Raw genomic sequence first — 19322 nt, forward strand, 5'->3', positions numbered from 1 at the left:
TGAAAACAAACAGCCTAGCAGCATTAAAAATGTTTCTGTGAACTTTGAAACTCATCAGTGGACATACTTCTTTTTTTAGTATGTGGAGGATTATTTTAGAAATTCCCACGCAGGTTGACAAGGATAAAAGAAACAATTCAAGCTAAACCCACCACACCCTGCAAAATAGTAAGTTGGTCACTCACAAACCCATTTTAAAAAAAATTATGCTTCCCTGCCAGATTAGCAGCCAAATGTTGCAGCATATGATTAATTTCCTAGAACCAGCAAGTGAAAGGGATTTACAACATGAGTGGCATCGTCTAATGACTGGGGCCCTGCAGTGGGAGTCAGGAGACCTGAGCTTTATCCCCAGCTCTGCCACTGACCACCTGGTGTGACCTTGAGAGTGTCACTTTCCTTTCTCTGCCTCCTTCCTTCCCACTCTGTGTCTCTGCTGCTTAGGTAATAGGAGACCGTGCGTGTCCATCCCTTTCAAGTATACCCAGTTGTGCCCGTGTAGGTGAAGGTGGACGTATGAGAGGGGCTCAGGGTGCACTGTATGATCATGGATCTCAGAGCGTGTCTGATCAGATCCTATCCCAGTGTGTGATGTTCAAGTGCCACTAGCTGCACAGCTGCCTCTATAGCTGAGGCTGTTTTCACCACTCCAGTGCTTACAGCCCTTCCCAGGGGGTGTGGAGCACAGTGATCTGCCACTAGCTAGTGCTGCAGCGTCCAAGAGGCATCTCTCAGGAGTGCCTGTGTGTGAATGGCAGTAGGTGTGAGTGCTGCTCTTCTGTTTCCCGTGGATTCCTGATGGTTTGTGCACTCTTGGGCTGCTCAATTGCCTGTTGTCAGCACTCAAAGCTGAAGTGTCGTTTATCTTGCTTTGAAACCTATGACATTTACTGTGGCCCTTGAGTCTCTTGAGAAAACCAGGAGAACATTTACGTCTGATTCCCCAGCCTCTGATTCTTCTGGCTTTCAGTGGTGAGAATTTTTGAAGGGCTCCTACAGGGCAGATTGTTTGAAATGAGGAGCCTTCCTGAAGTATCTAGCGTTTGCAGTATTCACAAAGCTACAGAAATGGTTTGCACAATATTTTGAAGTTACAAGCTTCAAAAAATACATATAAAAGAATGTGTAGGCCCCCACTGTCGGGCGTGCTGGGGCCCTTAGGAGCATAAGTCTTGTTGAAAGACAATGGGATTTAGGCTCATAAGTGTCCAAGTCACTTTTGAAAATGGGTCTTAGGCTTCTAAAAGCTGTTCTGAAAACTTGACTCCAGGCTCGTGTGCGCTCTCCTTCTCCTGCAGTTAAGCAGTGAACTGCTTGGAGCTTCATAACTTAATCCAAAGCTTTGATTCACAACTCTGCGACTACAGAAGCGTTCCTTGCATATTCACATTCGTTTCCATCATTTTCCTATTGGCTGCTTGCAGAAAAGCAGTCAGTGCTTTTCACGAGCCTGTCACTGATGCGTGGCAGAAATGCTGGAATTGTTTCCATCTGTCTCTGTTCCCTTGCTACAATAGGGGGGTGGTGGTGGCAGTGGGTTAAGTGTGAAAATATCACTGTAATTATTCAGACATGTTTCATTTCCAGGGATCAAGGTGGTCGGACCTTATGTGGTGTGATGAGAATTGGTTTGGTTGCAAAGGGCTTGCTGATAAAGGATGACATGGATTTGGAGCTGGTTCTCATGTGCAAAGAAAAACCCACAAAGGCCTTGTTATATACAGTCAAAGACAATCTCCCAATCCACATTCAGGTAAGTTAATTCAGGTAGTCCTCCAGCTCTGATTGATAGCACTGCAAGACATAGTCAGCTAAAAGCTGCACTGGGTAAAAGCTGAAACTAATTTGATACCAAGAAAAATACGACTGGTCAAGGTACAGAGAGCACAAAGACCGCACTTAGAATCTAGGACAGCGGCTAGAGATTGTGAGACCTTAACCTGATGGGTAGAATGGCTATCCTCAAAGCCTTCCCTCGTCTTTGTTCCTGACATCAGTCCTGCTATGCCCTCCAGCTAACCTTCCTATTGGAGAATTTACCCATCTGGACTGCTCCCTGCTCCTAACACGGAAACTAAGTGGGGTCTTAGATCTTCCTTCTCCTGAGGGTGTCAACGTGGCTCACTCTGCCCAGTGTGTTTTCAGTGTGGTGAACTTCCCCATTACAGAAGCTTTGTCCCTCAGCTCTGTGTTCAGTCTAAACTCCCTGGTGATTCTGAAGTGACAATAGGTAAGGTTAAGAGTTTGCCGTGGTTATTTTTAGTAAAAAGTCACCAATGGGTTGTGGGCAATAAACAAAAATTCACAGGAGCCTATAACCTGTCTGTGACTAGACTAAAAATAACTTGTGGGGCAGGGCTGATGGGGAAGGAATGACAGCTGGAGCCCCCCCTCCACAACCACCACAGGGGGAGGGCATACAGTCCTGACTCTGACCCCAGCTGCAGCTACAGGGGCGATTGGGGAGCACGGGGGATGCACGAGGAACTCGTTGCCCCAGCCACAGTCATGGGAGTGGGCAGCATGCAGCCCCAGCTTTGGTTCCAGCTGCGAGGAAGAGATGCACAGCTCTGGCTCCAGCCCCAGCTTCAGCTGCTGACAGCTGAAACCGAAGAAGTCACGGAGGTCTGGTAAAGTGATGGAATCCTAAATCATACCCTTAACAAGAGACCATTCTGAGCGGTCAGTGGTTCTGGGTCACGATGAACCCTTGATATGTACTTGGTTTTAATTTGTACCTTTTTGTTTTCGTGTGTAAAAAAGCATCCTGTGAACAGATGCAGCCAGTACCACCTCTTATTAAGGGTGCCCAGGTTTATAGCTTCCTTTGACACACCCCTGGTCCTGAATAATTAATCCAGCCTGAAGCTCATGACATGCGCTATTGCCTAGAGACTGTGCCTCAACAAATACCCCTTGCAAGTAGCTCTTTCTAAACTAGGTGATGAAACTCATTCTCCCTCCTTCCTGGTTTGCCTTCTTGTCTCATGTTTATTTCCACGTACAGCGTATACATTTTGACCATTCTTGGAGCTATACTTCCATTGTTCATTTGTTTGCACACAAGTGTTCAGGTTATATGGAGGCCAAGTCCTACTCTGCATACACAGCCATCTCCATAGCTGGGGCTGGTGGGGCCATGTAGGGTAATGGAGAGGGTATGTTGCTTGCCTGTAACAGGGTTTTCTGGAGGAAATAAGTGCCCTAGATTTATCCCCCTATTTGTAAAGACGTGGTGATTAGAAAGGGTAACTCTTACGTGCGCTCTGTGGTTACAGTTCTCTATGCTGGTCCATGTGGATGGACCCCATCTCCTACAGAGTCCCATTGAACTCATGTGGATGGACCCCATCTCCTACAGAGTCCCATTGGGCACCATGCAGGTGCCAAGGTCTTATCCGAGCTGGTAGGACTGGAGCCATTTATTTGCTTGCATCTGCTGCTAATTGTCAAGATGGTAGTAGACTGCCAGGGGTTTTGCATTGAGAGGCAGCATTGCCGAGAGTTAGATCCTGTGAGAGCTACAATTGCTGGCAAGTAATTCACCCATGGGCGGCTTTAAAAGATGACTGATCACTGTCTGCACAGTGAGTTGGACATTGTAGTGCATTTATGCTGCCACCATTTAGCATTTTTCTGGTGAACAGCTGTTTACGTTGTTAAAAATTATTTACAACTTATCAACTCTTAGCTGTGGGTGGAGGGGGCAGCCTGGCAGAACCTGTGTATTATTATAGCATTGCAAGTTCAGGGGTTATCTGCAAGGGGCAAATGTTTCTTTAGGAGACGCTGCCTTTACCATGGTTGATTGGGGATTTTTGAAAATGTTTTTGATGCCTTTCAGAAACTTACAGAAGAGAAGTACCACGTGGAGCAATGTGTGAATGAGGCAGCTATTATTATTCATAACACAAAGGAGCCCACCCTAACACTGAAGGTGATACTTACATCTCCTCTCATTCGTGAGGAAACGGAGAAGGATGGAGGTATATAGAGAGAGTCGTTTTTCTGCTTCCCTCAGAATTTTCTCCGAAAGGCTTTCTGTAGCACAGGGTTAGTTAGGGAGTGAGGTCTCATTTTTATTGTATACTGTGTGTCATTACTATCTTGGCTCACCTCGATAGGTTACAATGATTGTTCTTTAAACAGTCAGCAACCATTTAATTTTCACGTAAATATGTGTAAAATTCCAATTGCCGTGTAGAGACAGCATTATTATAGCCTTGAATCAGACACCAGTTAATTAGATCTTGTCTGAAAGAAAGCAGAACTAGTTATTAGTTAATAGTTAAGCAGTGCCTGCACAGTTGTGTTTTTAAATTAAATCAGTCAAATTGGACTGGTTCATAAAATTATTCCTATTGTATGAAACTGCTCTCTTAAAATGCAGTTCCTACAAAGCTGTGTCTCTTCCTGGCATACAGATTTTGCTCATTATTGATGTGTATGTGTGTTTCTATCTTTAAGGTAAGAACTTCCTACCTAGGATACAGTTGAAGTTAAAGCTAAAATACTGCACTGCACTTCTGAAGTTAATGTTGTGCCTACTGTCCTGAATGTAAAAATATATTTGGAAAATTATGCAGCCTAATTCCTCCCCATCCATTCTTCCCTCTCTACTGGGGACTTGCAACTTAGCCACAAGAAACTCTTAAGAAGCACTGACTCTTAACGTCTGTGAGATTGGAAAGAAACCAAGTGTAACACACTGAGCGAATGCAGCCGTGTTTTATTTTATTGTAATCTTCTTGTCAATAATTTCTGCTTCCGCTTCCCAAACCTATGCTTAGAAACTTTCCACTGGATGATGTCAGACCTTTGACCAACTGGCCACTCTCTGTCATGACAACTGAGGCAGCTGGGCCCACGTGGGCTAGGGAACTCCCTGTTGCTCTTCTCCCATTTCTAGACTTGCCACAAGTCCCTTTGCTTATTCCCCCTTCCCACGTGAAATACCAATACACTGAGAAATGTTGGTCAGTTTCTCTTCATTTTGTGGGGAGCGGGCAGGAAGGATTGATTTTCAAGTGAATTACAGCACTTAGGCAGCAGTTAGAAGTGCAAGAATCTTGCAGTAGAGATGAATAGCAAAGATTCATTAATAAAAATATCCCAGAATTCCCAAATCACTAATGGGGCTCTTGTGCAAAAACACAGTTGTTTTTCTTTAAGACAAAAGCTAGATATTTGCAGACTACTGCACATTTTCTTCAACTTCTTGGCAAGTACTGAGTTGAGGTTTGTTTCCACTGCAACAGATACACACTCATGAGACTGAGCACAAAAATGTATAGGAAGGTATTTTTAACATCACGATGTGCATGCAGTTTTGCACAAATGCTTCTTCCTGTGTGATCCCTTTCAGGAGGGGATAGTGCTTTCATCTGCTGGAATAGAAACTTGACTTCATTAATTTGGGACTCGTCTGCTAAGCTGAATGAGGACATTCATTTTCATGCTTTCTTGTTTTACTATATTTGTTTTTTGTTACTCATTTAGGATATTAAAATATTTTTCCAAACTTTGTTCCAAAACCTTGCAGTTCACCTCTTAATTATAAAGATCAAATCTGCAAATTTGTGATAGTGCTAGTAATAAGAGCTGTTGTTAGATCCACCCCACCATAAAACTGATGATTGTAAACTGGTTAACACACCTTGTTGTGAAGTCCAGATTCTTTTGTAGTTGGCTTCAGTTTCTGTGACGTTCACTCCCTAGTTTATCTGAACACAGAAAACTTGTAATATTCCCCTTCATAAGTTAATCAAACATTTTTTTCTTACTGTATTAAGTAACCAGCTAGATGGGAGAAAGAGAGAGAATTTTTCAACTGTCTACAACCACCTCTAGTCACTTTGAGCCATTTTAGATTTACTAATAGAATAAAGTTTCAAATCTAATATCAAGGGGAAATATGTAGAAAAAAGATTCAGGAAAAATAATTTAATATAAAGGGAAAATATTGCAACCCTTCTTTTGATGCTCCTGGACAATGCCAGCCAAATACTGGTGTATTTCATATGTCATTTTAAAAACTATTCCTCGCTTTTCTTATTTACTTTTTTCTGATAGAAAAGCTTTTTAAGTTCTTCATAATTTGCTTTTCATCTTGCTAGTAAGATGAGCCATTCTATTCTGGCTGCTGCTTTTCTCTGTTCCTTAGTTGGCAGCTGACTAATAGTATGCTAAGAGGCTGGGGGAAAGGCTGGGTGAAACTGACCAAGATTTCCAGCGGTATGGTTTGATTACAGTCACTAATCTATCTTCTAACCAAATAAGCAAGGTTAGGTGCAATGGAATTCTTTCAGTGCTTCCATTTGTTCAGTAGGAATGTCGCGTGTACCTTCATGCCCTGATGTCAGAATGCAGAGAACAAACATTCCTGGGTTTCTCTTTAGTCTCCCCCCGCCCCCCCTTTTTTTTTTTTTTTTTGGAGAAGTGTTAATGCTTAAAATGTGGTGTTTGTTCTATTTGTTTTTGCTGTTTGGTAGTAAAAACAAATACCAGACCAGTGTGTGTGCGTTTCCGTATTCCTTCCAAGCGATCCCCTTGGAGCCATTGCACCAGTTCTGTTTTCTCCTTGTTAAATGGAGAGGTCAAATATTTGAATCTGGTACATTTTGCGTCAGAGTGAAATTTGTCCTCATCAAGTTTAATATCACTCGTGTCCACCAAAGAACAGGATCTTTGTGAACTAGGCTTTCTCAGTGCCACTCTGCAAATCGCTGTAGTTACTGAACATGTACATTCAAAATAAGAAGTAACATTGTCCACCCAAATAAGATGGTGCTGAAAACAGCCGAGTTCAGTAACTGAGCACCTGCTTCGTAATCAGTCTGACACCCAGGACCTCAGTGGGCAGAGAGAATCATTGATGTTCTTGGTGTCCACAAGTGCCCTTGAAGGACCTGCAGAGCAAGCCACAGATTTGCCTCCTCTCCAGAAAGTAGCCCTGGTAGCTCTAAACTAACGATGTTGGCAGGGGAGATTATTGAAGGACTCATTCTGTATGTGTTGCGGGCTCTGAATTAATGGCTGGTTTTTATTTTTTTTAACAAACTCATCATTGCTGAGTGTCCTTTTTAGAACTAAAAAAGGAAAAGAAGAAAACTCCTCATATGTGTTTGAAAATTTTTTGATTGAGTCTCACTTCCCTGACTAGCAGAGCATGAAGAAACATGTCATTCTAATGAGGATGTCCAAAGGGAGTCTGCTGCAAGTCGCTTACCCCTCTTCACTGCCTGTTCTTTCCATCTTTCTGTTTAACAGAATCTTGCACCCAAATGTTGACTGCCTGCAAGATCTGCTAAAGCTGCCCTGGAAACTCAAGTGTTAATGTAATGAATGCACTATTTTCAAAGGCGTCAGTGACTCTGGCCTCTTTAACCTCTAATGAGCATCAACATGCCGCTGCAAAAGGAGGCTGTTGTATTCATGCTGAGTTACAGTGAAGCCTGTTTAGTCACCTGTACAGTCACAGACAAGACACACCAGGTTCTGATTTAGAAGTTAGTGGTAAAATTAAGTTTGCTTCATCAACAGTTAACATATTCTAGCAAAATGTTGTACAATCTCAGTTAGAAATAGGACTTAATAGACTTCCAAATTCATCTTAATTGCTAAAATTGAACAATTTTGCAGTCAGTCAACCTTTACCATTTCTAACTTTTAAAGAAGATTCTAATCACTCATTGACAGCTGTTTTAAGCTTTAAGCAGATGTTTATATTGTCCCCAGTAAAGGGTTTTGTTACAGAAACATTTAAAGATTTGTAACAAATGTTGCACTTTCGTAACCATAAAACACAATTTTCTTCTTGTAAATGGAGAGGAAATTTGAAAGTAAAAGTCTTAAATTCCAAAGTGATGTGATGCAAAGTGACCTTTTGTGCTTGTAAACAAATACCTGCTAATCCCATATAAGACTTTGCAGCTCTGATTGGGAGGACAAGAGTGGAGGTGAATTTTAGCAATGTGATTATGTTGATGAGGGTAACAAGAAACAATGCAAATATCTGCTGCGAAGTTCATCAGGGTCAGAAAATAAGCATATAGCACTTCAGTCCTTCGCTGGAAGCAGAGCCAACAGATGAAAACTAAACCCGCAAGCTATCAGACAAAATGTCTCTGTTTCTGTTGAGCTTTACACTCTGGTTTTTCATTACCTTTTATCCATCATGATGTAATGGCTACAGCTTTCTGTCTCCCTTTCCAACAGCATGGGAAGTGAGGCTGTTTTAATATTAAAATAGCAATACCATGCAGCGTAACCTGTGAAAACAAATGGCAGCTGGGACATTAACTGGAAGGGTGTGGGTGGGTGTGCGCATGCCCTGTATACAGTGGTATAAATTTTTCTCCTGCTTCTCCTAAGTAAAATTAAATGTTTTGCTTGTTACTGAATATTGCTTTACCTGGCAGGCATCTACAAGCTGGTTTGGGTTCTGCATTTCAGTCAGCCCCACATGGCTATCTCTGTACAAACTCATATGAATTAGCTGTTATGAATGATGAAAAACAGTATTTTTCTACATTATTGCCAATTTCAAGAGGAGCAATAGAATAGATTCCTAAGAACAGTCAGTGTATTTATTCCAAGGGTTATTTTGAGCTATGGGTTGGTTTAGTTCCCAGTATGTGCTCTTATGTCAGTTAAATGCTATTGACTAAGAAAGTTAGCCCGTAATCCTGCAGAGATACTTAGACATGTGTAATTCTACTCATGAGGTAGTATAATCACATGAATGAAGTTAGGCATGGGCTTTGTGGGTTTACGGAATCAGGGTTTTAATACTTTGTTCCTTTAAAAAAAGAGAGAGAATTTTGTATGGAACGAGATGTGATTGCTAGAAGCACTTGGTAACATGCTGGATTAAAAAAGGGGAGTGGGAATGTAAAACTTAACAGAAGATTTCAGTCTCCTGCATTTCAACTCCAACTTTAAGTTTGTTTAGACAACTTCTATTGCTGTTGGGAAGAGAAGATTTTTATGAAAGGAAAAAAAAATCTTGAAATTGTTAACAGGATCTAGAAGTCTTAAAACTTCTTTGCTGCTTTCATTTGTTACCTGGTTACACACAATACTACAATCAGAGTGAAAGAACCTGTGTTTCAAAATATAAAGTGCACATTGACACAAGTTCTGTTTTTTTGTTTATATTGGGTTAATATTGAAGAGAAATACACATCTCCACTGTTAATTGCTGTGGCTTTGATAAGATAAACTGGAAGCATCTTCAAATTTCCAAAAGGCACCTCTAAATCATTCTTCAATGCTTCCTGCCTCTGAGGCAAACTTTCTCCTTCAAGAAAATCTTCCCCTTGTTGAGAAGGTTGCTGTCAATTAATAATTCTGTGCTGATTTTATGCACCTGGATAAAACCACAAACAGGAGGGAGGAAGGAAAGAAGGAGAAGTGCTACATAGCTATTTTCTGCCCTGAAATGTGTTCTACATTTTTAATAAGATCCCAGATTGTCTGTAGCAGTGGCCATCGATTTTGTATAAGGGGTGAATGCCTTTTGCTTCTGTTGCACATGTGCACATTTACTACCTTTTTAATGGCTTGTTTGAATTAAATAACACAGTGCACTTAAAAAAATTAATTTTTTTTCTGGGAGTCTTATTAGCTCATTGAGATGCTGCCACTCTTTATGTACTGTGACAGAAACCCCTTGGTCAAATTGTATCTGTCTCTTTTTATCCCATTTTACCAGTAGATAATGTTGCGATGAAAGATCCTCCGGACTTATTGGACAGGCAGAAATGCCTGGAGGCCTTGGCCTCTCTGCGGCACGCCAAATGGTTTCAGGTTGGCTATTTGTTCTTATCTTATTGTTATTGTAGCCTTATGAGGTTTAATTTGAGACACTTTTAATTGTAATGCCTCTTTTATTTCTGTCTAGCCCCTCTAGAGTGCAAGTCTAGAATTTCGAATTCCGAGTGCTGTTCTGTAAAAGCGAGGACGCTAGGTAGCTAGCTAACTGGTCTATAGTTGTCATGAGGCTACAAAAGCAATTTTAACATTATGCTTCTTTTTACTGTTAAGCCTGCCTTTCTATAAAATGCAGTATTTTGCTTTTATGTAACTTTCTTTGTTTTGCATGAAACAGTTTAAGTGCTAATTAGTAATCATATTAAAGAACCTATTCCAGGACTCTGTACATTTTAAAAAGCAAAATTGAAGGCTGGATTTCAGCAGGTGTATTGGAACCATTTTGTTTGTTTTAGGCCAGGGCAAATGGACTAAAATCATGTGTAATTGTTCTACGTATTCTGCGTGATTTGTGCAACAGAGTCCCCACATGGGCACCGCTAAAAGGATGGGTAAGTGTGGAACAGCAGTCAGATGGCAACTAGGTTTGAAAAGTCAGACCTTCAGTGAATGGTCACGGTGTCTTGTGAGGGCTGTAGAATGGGCATGTGAAACTCAGCTCCCTGCTTCTCTTTCCCTCGTCACACCCTTTAAAACAATCTTTTGTTTAAAAAAATGCCTGGGGAGCTGAGGAGGGAGAGGGGCAGCTTGTGTCCATTTCAGTAACTCTGTATGGTGCCTGGAAGCCATGGCGATGGGCACAGTGTCGGCAGGGCCTCGTGTGTTCTGCGGAATCCACCCCTTGCCATAGAGGTTTGACACTTTTAAAAGCGCCTCACTGCCATGGCTGGTGCAGGTGTAACCTGGGAAATGTGAGCTCAGCGTAAGCCGACGCAGTGGAGTTGGTGGTACCCTTCTGCTCGGAAAAGCTGCGCACTGTAGAAATCCACGGGTTAACAAACACCCCAGGGACACTAGGAGCAGTGCCTCATCCCCGTTTGAAATGACTTCTTGTGTTTAACTGCAGCCCCGCTCTGGCACATGTACTAATTCTAATTTAATGTCTTTTAGCCACTAGAGCTTATATGTGAAAAATCCATAGGTACTTGTAATAGACCTTTGGGCGCTGGGGAGGCCTTAAGACGAGTGATGGAGTGTTTGGCATCTGGAATTCTGCTTCCTGGTAAGGGCCTAGAATAAATTCAGACACACCAAAGATTGATCTTTCTTCTGTTTTGAAATGTTCATGTTTTCCATTCCTGCATGTTTTAAAATGCCTGTTCTCAGGAGGCTTAGCATGTGGATTGTTAGCAAGACATTGAGAAGCTCCAGGGTTAACATAAAAAGATATTGTCCCTATTAATAGTTGTAATGTCCCTATGTTGTGGTGCTAATGGTGTTACAGTGCCTGCTGTCTTATGTGTAAAGTGTTGACAACAACAATTTAAATGGCCCTGCTCGTTTAGGGAGTAAAACCTTAGGGTTAGCTTGTTCCTAAGGCTGTTTCAGTCCCCACTGAAATAGATGGGGGCTCTGCACTCATTGGAGAGTAGAATTTAGCTCTTGTGACTTCCACTTGACTCCCACAGTCTTTTGGTTGGTGTTTCTGACATGTTCTGAACTGTCTATTTTCTCCCTTTGTAGGGGGCCCTGGCCTGCATGATCCCTGTGAGCGGGAGCCAACAGACGCTTTGTCCTATATGACAGTGCAGCAAAAAGAAGCCATTACACACAGTGCTCAGGTAGAAAACCTCTGCTTCCAGGAACCTAAGTGTCATTTCTGCTGAAGAACATCCGATTCACTGCATTCAGTTTACCCCTTTGCTCAAGGTGGCTTCGTTCTTACAGTAGACTCATGGCAGCTCTTCTCATGCCCTGCACTGGAAGGATTAAATAAAAGTTTTGAGAATATAGGAGTTCAATTATAAATGAAATTTTCTCCTTCGGAGTGCCAGCCCAAAGCCTGTGCTTCATGTAGGTCTCGCTTTAAGCACCTGTGGCGCATAGGTCCAGTGCTGGTGCTCTGAACAGGGGTGAATTTCACACAATGTATCTCAGAAATGGCTGTTTGTTTCTGTTCATTCTCTCTCTCTCTCTCTAATTAACCCTTTCCATATAGATTTGAGTCCTTCCTCATAGGAGAGATGTTGATCCTGTCTAGAGTTTTAATCAGAAGTTCAGACACCTGGGCAGAGCATTGCAGTGATGTGTGTCATTTCTGTTCTTCCCTAGCACGCGCTCAGGCTATCAGCCTTTGGTCAGATCTATAAGGTGCTTGAAATGGATCCTCTCCCATCAAATAAATCCTTTCAAAAATATTCCTGGTCAGTTACTGACAAAGAAGGTGAGTGCAGACAGTCTCTTGGGGAAACTTCATTAAAAACATAAACAGGATGTAACCTGGGTGCTACACTGGTTCTTTGGAATGTAGCGTGGTGAAATTCTGGGTTATGTGCTGTGTGTGTCAGAAGAACGTTTCTTTTTGAAAAAATGATTATACCATGAGAGGAAAATCGATGAGCGGTCTCTAGTCGCTAAATAATAGAACATACAAAAGAATGTGGAAAATATAAACGGTGCAGTGTAGCATGTGGTTTTCTTCTGATGTATGTCCTCCTTGGGGCATGGGGAGTAAAGTAATACATGTCTCTTATGCTAGGGGAGCAAGAGCCTTTAGACAAGCCAAATGAGCAATATTAGGTCAGTGTCCCTGCTCAGATTCACTGCAAAGAATCCCTTAGAGAAGGTGGTAAAGTAAAATAAAATTGTCCTAAAAAACTCTCTCTAAGCACAGTATTGTTACAGTTTTTACCTTGGACTATATATTAAAAAAAAAAAAAAAAAAAAGAAGTAGATTTCCAGTGGTATTCCAAATATCCAAACAATACATCAGGCAGTCCTGTTTTTCGTCCTAGCTCCATCTGTCTCACCCACTCTTAGACCCTGAAATGAATGTGAAGTATATTTTCTAACCATAATTAAAATGGGACAGGTCCTTAGTGCAGTGATATTCAATTATGTTTTCTGGGAGGCCAAATAAGGCATTGCCCAAGCCTTGGCGGGCCAGAGGCCTCTTTCAGTGTTTGCTCTCTAGTGAAAGCATGTCAGTGCCCTGCCTGGCTGGCAGGGATTAGCAGCCTGTGGCACATGTGCCGAAGGTGGCACGTTAGCTGATTTTTTTGAATGAGGCACAGAGTGGCTAGTCTAATTAGCGGCGGTTTATTTTTCCTCTCTTTACAATCATGCCATGTACAGGTAAAGTCTGTTCATCCAAATTTCAGTTCACCAAAAATCCTGAGTCTCTGAATGAGTAGTGTTTCCCCAAGGGTGGGAGAGGGGAATAGCTGCTGAAGACAGGAGCCTCCTTAATACTGTTTGAGTGCAAGGAGCTGGGAAAAAGGGGGGCAGTGGGGGAGCTGGGAGAAACCCTGGGAGCAGGGGGTGACCCCACCCCCTAGCCTGTCCCATCCCTGCCTCTTGCTTCCAGCTGGGGACCCTGCTGCAGGGATGACCCTACTACCTGGCTCCAACTCTGACCAAGGATGGCCCTGATACTCTGCTCTGGCTCCTGTGCTCCCTACCTGGTCCCATGCTGAACCGCCTCTCCCCTGGGCTGGCACCTGCTGATGTGGAGGACGCTGTGCAGCTCGAGAGGGAAAGGAACCTCCTGGCAGGGGAGCCCAGGAACCAGGTAGCGGGACTGCCCTTACAGTGGAGCCCCTAGCAGGAGCAGGGCGGAGCAGCTGATGCCCAGCAGGCTAACCAGAAAGACCTTGTGGGCCAGGTAAGGCCCACACGCAGCTAACTGAAGAACAGTGCTGTGGAGGTTTAGAGAACAGAGATTTTAGAACAGGCAGTTCAGATCACGGTGAGTGGAACAAGCCAAAGGACTTGCTCCCAGTCATAAAGCTGCTAAAGTCCACATTAAAGATTAATTCGAAAGCATTTTTTAAAATTTTCCCTTTTCCACCCTCTTTGGCATTTCCCTTTCACTGGTTATGTGAGCATAGTTCCTTTAGTCGGATCTGATTAATGCATCCTTGTAGCCCATTTGCTCAATCCAGGCCATTTTATAATTAAGAGATCATGTCTTTGGAGTTGGAGCACTGTCACAGAAATAATAGTTTCTTGTCACTTGATAATGGTGAGGCCAGTCCTAGCCATTTATTTTTAAAGTGAGAACATTGATCTGGTGGCACTGCCTATTACAGGGACTTTATTTCTATTATGGCAAATGATGGATGTAGAGATACTTTTTTCCCCATCTGATGGATGCTGAGCTCAGGAGAATTATTGACCTACTGTATTCTGATAGACCTGTTGTGTATTTCAGCTGGAGTTAGCTTATCAATAAAAACAATGAGATTGAATGAGGAAGACAGGTTTGTTTTGGTCATGCTACTGTTTATGTCTAAAGTGTTAGCAGCCCTGCAGCCTGGTGGGCTGGCACACATGAGATATAAAATAATGTAAATTAAATACAGTACTAAAGAGACAGTCACTTCTGTGGCGCTGAGTGTGAAGAACCAAAGCTGCCTCCATTTACAGAAAACCTTGAAGTTTGCTGAAATACAAAGTCCGTGTTTTGTTTTTCGTGGATCTCTGATTTCAGCTCCTCTATAGAATGTTAGCTTTTAAAATAAAACTTCAACTGTTGGACTTAAGAAATCTCTTGCAGAGATTTCCAGATATTTATGATGATGATTAGAATGCATGTAACAACATCTGTAGGCCTTACTATTGGTATTTGAGCTGGTAAGGAAGTGGAGGTTTGACTATGTGATCTGATTCGCTAATGTTGCCAAGTTCAATACTGTGGACCTCTGCAGGCAATAGTGGAAACTTAAGGACTCCCCAGTTACAAGCTAACACTTTCTTCTATGTAGCAATATAAATTCTTAAATACAAACCTATACAGGTGATTGTTAATTATAAGGTTAACATCAAAGCAGAAAGTAATGGGACTAATCAGACAGGTGCTATGGGATTGTTGCCTTATTTTCGACTATTTAAATCCGTATTACAAGGAGAACTATCTTTTAGGTGCAGGCTCCTCTGCTCTGAAACGGCCATTTGAGGATGGATTAGGGGATGATAAAGATCCAAATAAAAAAATGAAGCGCAACTTGAGGAAAAGTAAGTGCAGCTTTTATTTGTTCTGGCTTCAAGGAGCCACTGTCGGTTATAGTAGGAGCTGACAGAAAAACTTCTTGGTGGGTGGGTGTGTGTGTGTGTGTTCTCAATCCCGTGAGCTCGGAACTTCAAACTCCTCTGCTTAAAGGTGGGTTTCAGTTTCTTTGCACATATTTGACTGGCTGACTGACTCCCGTCACTGATCATGTTACTCCAGCAGGTGATATTAAAATTAGGTTGTCCAAAGAGTTCAGGTATTTTATTTGTAATGTCTGGCAGTGGTCTCTCAAACAGCCTCAGACCAAGACCTCACAATATGTAGAACTGATTGTTCAGATCCCACATTTGGGACAGGAGATAGGTGCTGATTCCATTGACAGATCATCTGTATTGTATATGCAAACCAGGAGTTTTTTCTGGATTATTGTGAACAAGTAGCTCCTGGTGCCTAGTTTCATATGGGATCCAGCTGCAGGTAGCACTCGCAGTACTATATGACCTATGAGATTTCATATCAAGTTGTAGCAGCCAGGAAGAACCTGACTGATTGGTACAGAGCTCTGAGATCTAAAGGGATTGAGTAATGGTCATGAACCACTGGGGGAGTGGATGGCTGGCACTCATTCATGTTTATGTAGTGCACTTAAGTGCGCAGATGGATGGTGCTTTAGAAATGCAAAATGTTTCACTTCTCCATTTCTTTTGTTAATCTTTTTTTCCCTTCCCACCCTCTCCCATAATAGTCCTAGACAGTAAAGCGATCGATCTCATGAATGCTCTGATGAGACTGAACCAAATCAGGCCAGGGCTTCAGTATAAGCTTCTTTCACAGTCGGGTCCAGTCCATGCCCCAGTCTTCACAATGTCTGTAGATGTTGATGGTACGACCTATGAAGCATCAGGACCTTCTAAGAAAACGGCCAAGCTCCATGTGGCTGTGAAGGTAAGGCTGAGGCGGAGACGTGAATATGAATTAAGTTGATAATTCCAGCCCCGGACCCTGGAAAACCCAGAACAGATATGATCAGAACTATCAATGGGAAAACCGTCTAAAGAGAGGCATTGTGGATCAAACCTGCTATCCTGGCCCCTTTTCAAAGTGTCTGGCCCTTCCAGGTCGCATGGTGAACAGGTAGGAGGGGAAAAGTGAACTGAGGTGTGCAAGCCACCAGAGGTCGATGAGTGAGTGTGGGTGGGTTCCGTGTTTTGATTTTTGGTTCCCCTTGCTAGTTACTAGTGCGATGGCTCATCCTTCTGTTGTTCCCATTCCTCTCACTCTGCCTATCTGTCACTCTCCTTGGATTGTGAGCTCCTTGGAGCAGGGAACCATCCCATCTTGAGCGTTTGGAAATCACCTAGCACATCACGGGTGCTACAGTAAATAGAGGATGGTGAATCACAACTTGTTACCAAATGGTCCATCAGTATGAGCCAGCCTGAGCCATACCCCATTGCTCCCCTTTCCAGAGACTCTGTGGGAGAAAGATGGAGTTGGTAAAACAGTGAGACTTGAGTTGGTGTCTCATAAATAAAAATGGGCACCACAGTCATCCCCATGTAAATTCATAGCTAGATCAGGCGCTGCTGTACCAGACCTTTCCTGTGTGCATTGCTGAGAAGGGAGAGAAAGTTGTCTGCGAAGTGCGCAGAGCTGCAATTGCAAGAGCAAACCCATCTGTCATTATCTGTGCTTCCTTTCATGTGCTTTGAGTGAACTTCCTTTTCAGAAGATTCATCTGGCAACTTTCCATTTTCCTTTGATTTAGGAGTTTGAAAGTCCCATTGTCCCTTTTGCTTTCACGCTCAAAGCGCCCAAAAGTATTTGTAGAATGTATCATTCTGTAGATGTGGCTTTGTGTGTGTCCTCCCATCCTGTCCTACTCACACCTACATTTTGCCCCAATAATTGTCTTTTTTTGATACCATTAAGAATTCTGCCTTGAAAAGCAGGATCTTATTTCTGCCGTCCTCCTGCAGGGCTCCTCTGTGGCTCCTAGTTCCTGGCCAGAGCTTCGCACAGCCCCATTTTCCCCAAATTTACCCACCCATCCTCCCTCTTGGCTATGCTTTGGAACCACCCTCTTTCCAGCTGAGGACCAGCTGGCAGGCTGGCCCTGCAGAGCCCAGCACTGCTGCTCCCTGGCAGCCCACGCGCTGCTTGCTCACACACCAAGAGATTGTAGGGTTAAATTGAGATGTTTCCATTTTTAGGGTACACTGTTCACTGTTTAGATACTTAAAGCTCTAAATCTGCAGCTGCATTTGACTGGCAAGTGCACTCCCAAACTGGGGGAAAGGAATAGAGTTGTCCGTGACTGCGGTACCTGCCCCCTACCAGCCTTCGGGGCGGGGAAAAGGGGGCTGGAGCTGTGTGCCCCTTGATTGGAGGAGAATGCTTATGCTGTTCCCACTTCTATGTTCACTCTTTGGTACCTGTGGGCGGCATGTCTGCAAGCTTTGCTTTTGAGACTGAACTTTCAGGGCGGGCCTCAGGTTAGCCTCTGAGTCAGTTCACACCTACATTTTGTGCCCACTGAACACATCTGCATAGGCAGATCAGGGAGTCAGTCACAGAACTGCCTGACCTGCCACATCATTGTGCATTGGGGGGGAGAGTGCCTCATCTCTTCTGGAGACCCCGTGGGGAAAGTGTTTGGCAGTGACAAAATCAGGTTCTGCGCATCTCTCCTACAAAGTGGCTGGTGGTGAGCAGCATGGTGACAGCCCAGGAGGTTTGAAATACTTCACATTCATGTCTAGATGAAATAGCCAATTATTCCCTTACATCTCCATCTCCTTTACTGCTTCACTGCCATGCACACCTCAGATCAGGCTCCCCTACAGCACTGAGAGGGACGTGCGTCTTTGGTTATGTTTATCAGCTGATGTTCTTGGAGCAGCTGCAGATGGGAGATCTTCTCAGTCCTAGATTCCAGCAGTGCTGGGTTCTAGCCAAGTTTTTTATCTTTAAGCTGCATGTTACCATTTGCTTAGGGTTACCATATTTCAGGTTCCCTAAAAGTGGAGAGAAGTACAGTTGGGGGTGCTGAAGGGCGTACCTGGGTGGGGGGTACTCACTGGAGGTGGAGGGCAGTGTCGTTCCCTGTCACAGTAGCAGGGCGCAGCCATCAGTCAGCGCCTAGGGCACAAGCCCAAGATGCAGCGACAGTTATCTCTCAGCACCTTCCTGCAGGATCCCTTCCCCAAGGCCGAGAGCGGGGCTTGGGTGGGTGGGATCCAGCAGCTGTGACTTGCAGGGAAATGGATCAGTCAGGAGTCTTTCTGAGCTGCAGCTTGTCTGCTCTGCAGAAACCCAGGACATTGCCTGTTTGAACCCCCCCCCTCCCCCCCGAACAGAGAAGGAAGAGGCTCAAAAAAGACGTCCTGTCTGGGAAAACCCAATCATACGGTAACCCCTGCATTTGTTGCCACCTGGGAACCTGAACTGTTGACATCTGGGCTTGATGCTACATGTGTAGCATCCCACATTGCAGATGACATAGGAACCCCCAAGGCACCTGGAGATGCCTTGTCCTTTCTCTGCAGACTTGTATATGCTGAGCTCAAAGGAACTTAAGATGCAAAACAGAATGTCTTGGTCACACTGTCAGGTAGTGTTACATTGTGGGTGTGGTCTGACCCGAATTGTGAATCGTTGGCTACTTTGCATATAAATTGTGTATTTTATAGGTTGGATTTTAATCCCATATTATACATGGGAGCCTCAGTTTGGAAAATGGTAATTATGAACTGCTGGTGCATTTGACACTGGAAACTCTCAATTATATTTTGCAGCTTAGGAAGGCTAGGGCCCTTTTTCCCATTAGTACTTGATTTTTCACTGTATTTAACTTGGCGAAAAATGAACTTCAAAGTGAGTTACCTCCTGAAGTGTGTGTGGCCTTTTTACTGCTGTATGATCAGCCTTGCATTCGCTTCCAAACCCCAAACTGGTTTTACATCTCATTTAATGTTGTTTGGTGTAGGTATTACAAGCAATGGGCTACCCAACTGGCTTTGATGCAGACATTGAGTGCATGAGCTCTGATGAAAAATCAGATACCGAAGGCAAAAACGAGACTGTCTCTTCAAACTCAAGCAATAATACTGGAAATTCTACAATTGACACCTCCTCTACCGTAGAGGTGGGTATTCACTGGAAAACGCACAGAGAAAGAGATTTCCATGAGAACAATGGCCTTGTGTAGTTAAGTTACTGGATTGGGAATCAAGAGATCTGGTTTCAGTTCCCATCTCTGCCACAGACTGCCAGTGAGACCCTGGGCAAATCCCTTCCATCTCTCTGTGCCTCTGTTCCTGAGCTGTAAAGTGAGGATCATTCTTTCTCTCTCTCTCTCTCATCATATTTAGACTGT

General features: G+C 43.4%; 1 protein-coding gene across 6 annotated transcripts in view; it reads left to right on the forward strand.

The window, feature by feature from the left end:
- The window catches only part of STRBP (spermatid perinuclear RNA binding protein), an 88554-nt gene that overhangs the window by 55258 nt on the left and 13974 nt on the right, over positions 1-19322 (forward strand). For 5 of the 6 annotated variants that reach the window (XM_050926244.1, XM_050926248.1, XM_050926249.1 and 2 more), the window contains exons 4-13: positions 1588-1753; positions 3845-3986; positions 9716-9810; positions 10230-10325; positions 10885-10996; positions 11458-11555; positions 12046-12157; positions 14857-14949; positions 15690-15889; positions 18933-19091. In XM_050926244.1, the coding sequence (XP_050782201.1) occupies positions 1588-1753; positions 3845-3986; positions 9716-9810; positions 10230-10325; positions 10885-10996; positions 11458-11555; positions 12046-12157; positions 14857-14949; positions 15690-15889; positions 18933-19091 (1273 nt within the window). The remainder of the gene's footprint in view (positions 1-1587; positions 1754-3844; positions 3987-9715; positions 9811-10229; positions 10326-10884; positions 10997-11457; positions 11556-12045; positions 12158-14856; positions 14950-15689; positions 15890-18932; positions 19092-19322) is intronic. The other variant, XM_050926247.1, reaches the window with a different exon arrangement.

Source organism: Gopherus flavomarginatus, chromosome 17 (assembly GCF_025201925.1).
Source record: "Gopherus flavomarginatus isolate rGopFla2 chromosome 17, rGopFla2.mat.asm, whole genome shotgun sequence".
Classification (NCBI taxonomy): Eukaryota; Metazoa; Chordata; order Testudines; family Testudinidae; genus Gopherus; species Gopherus flavomarginatus.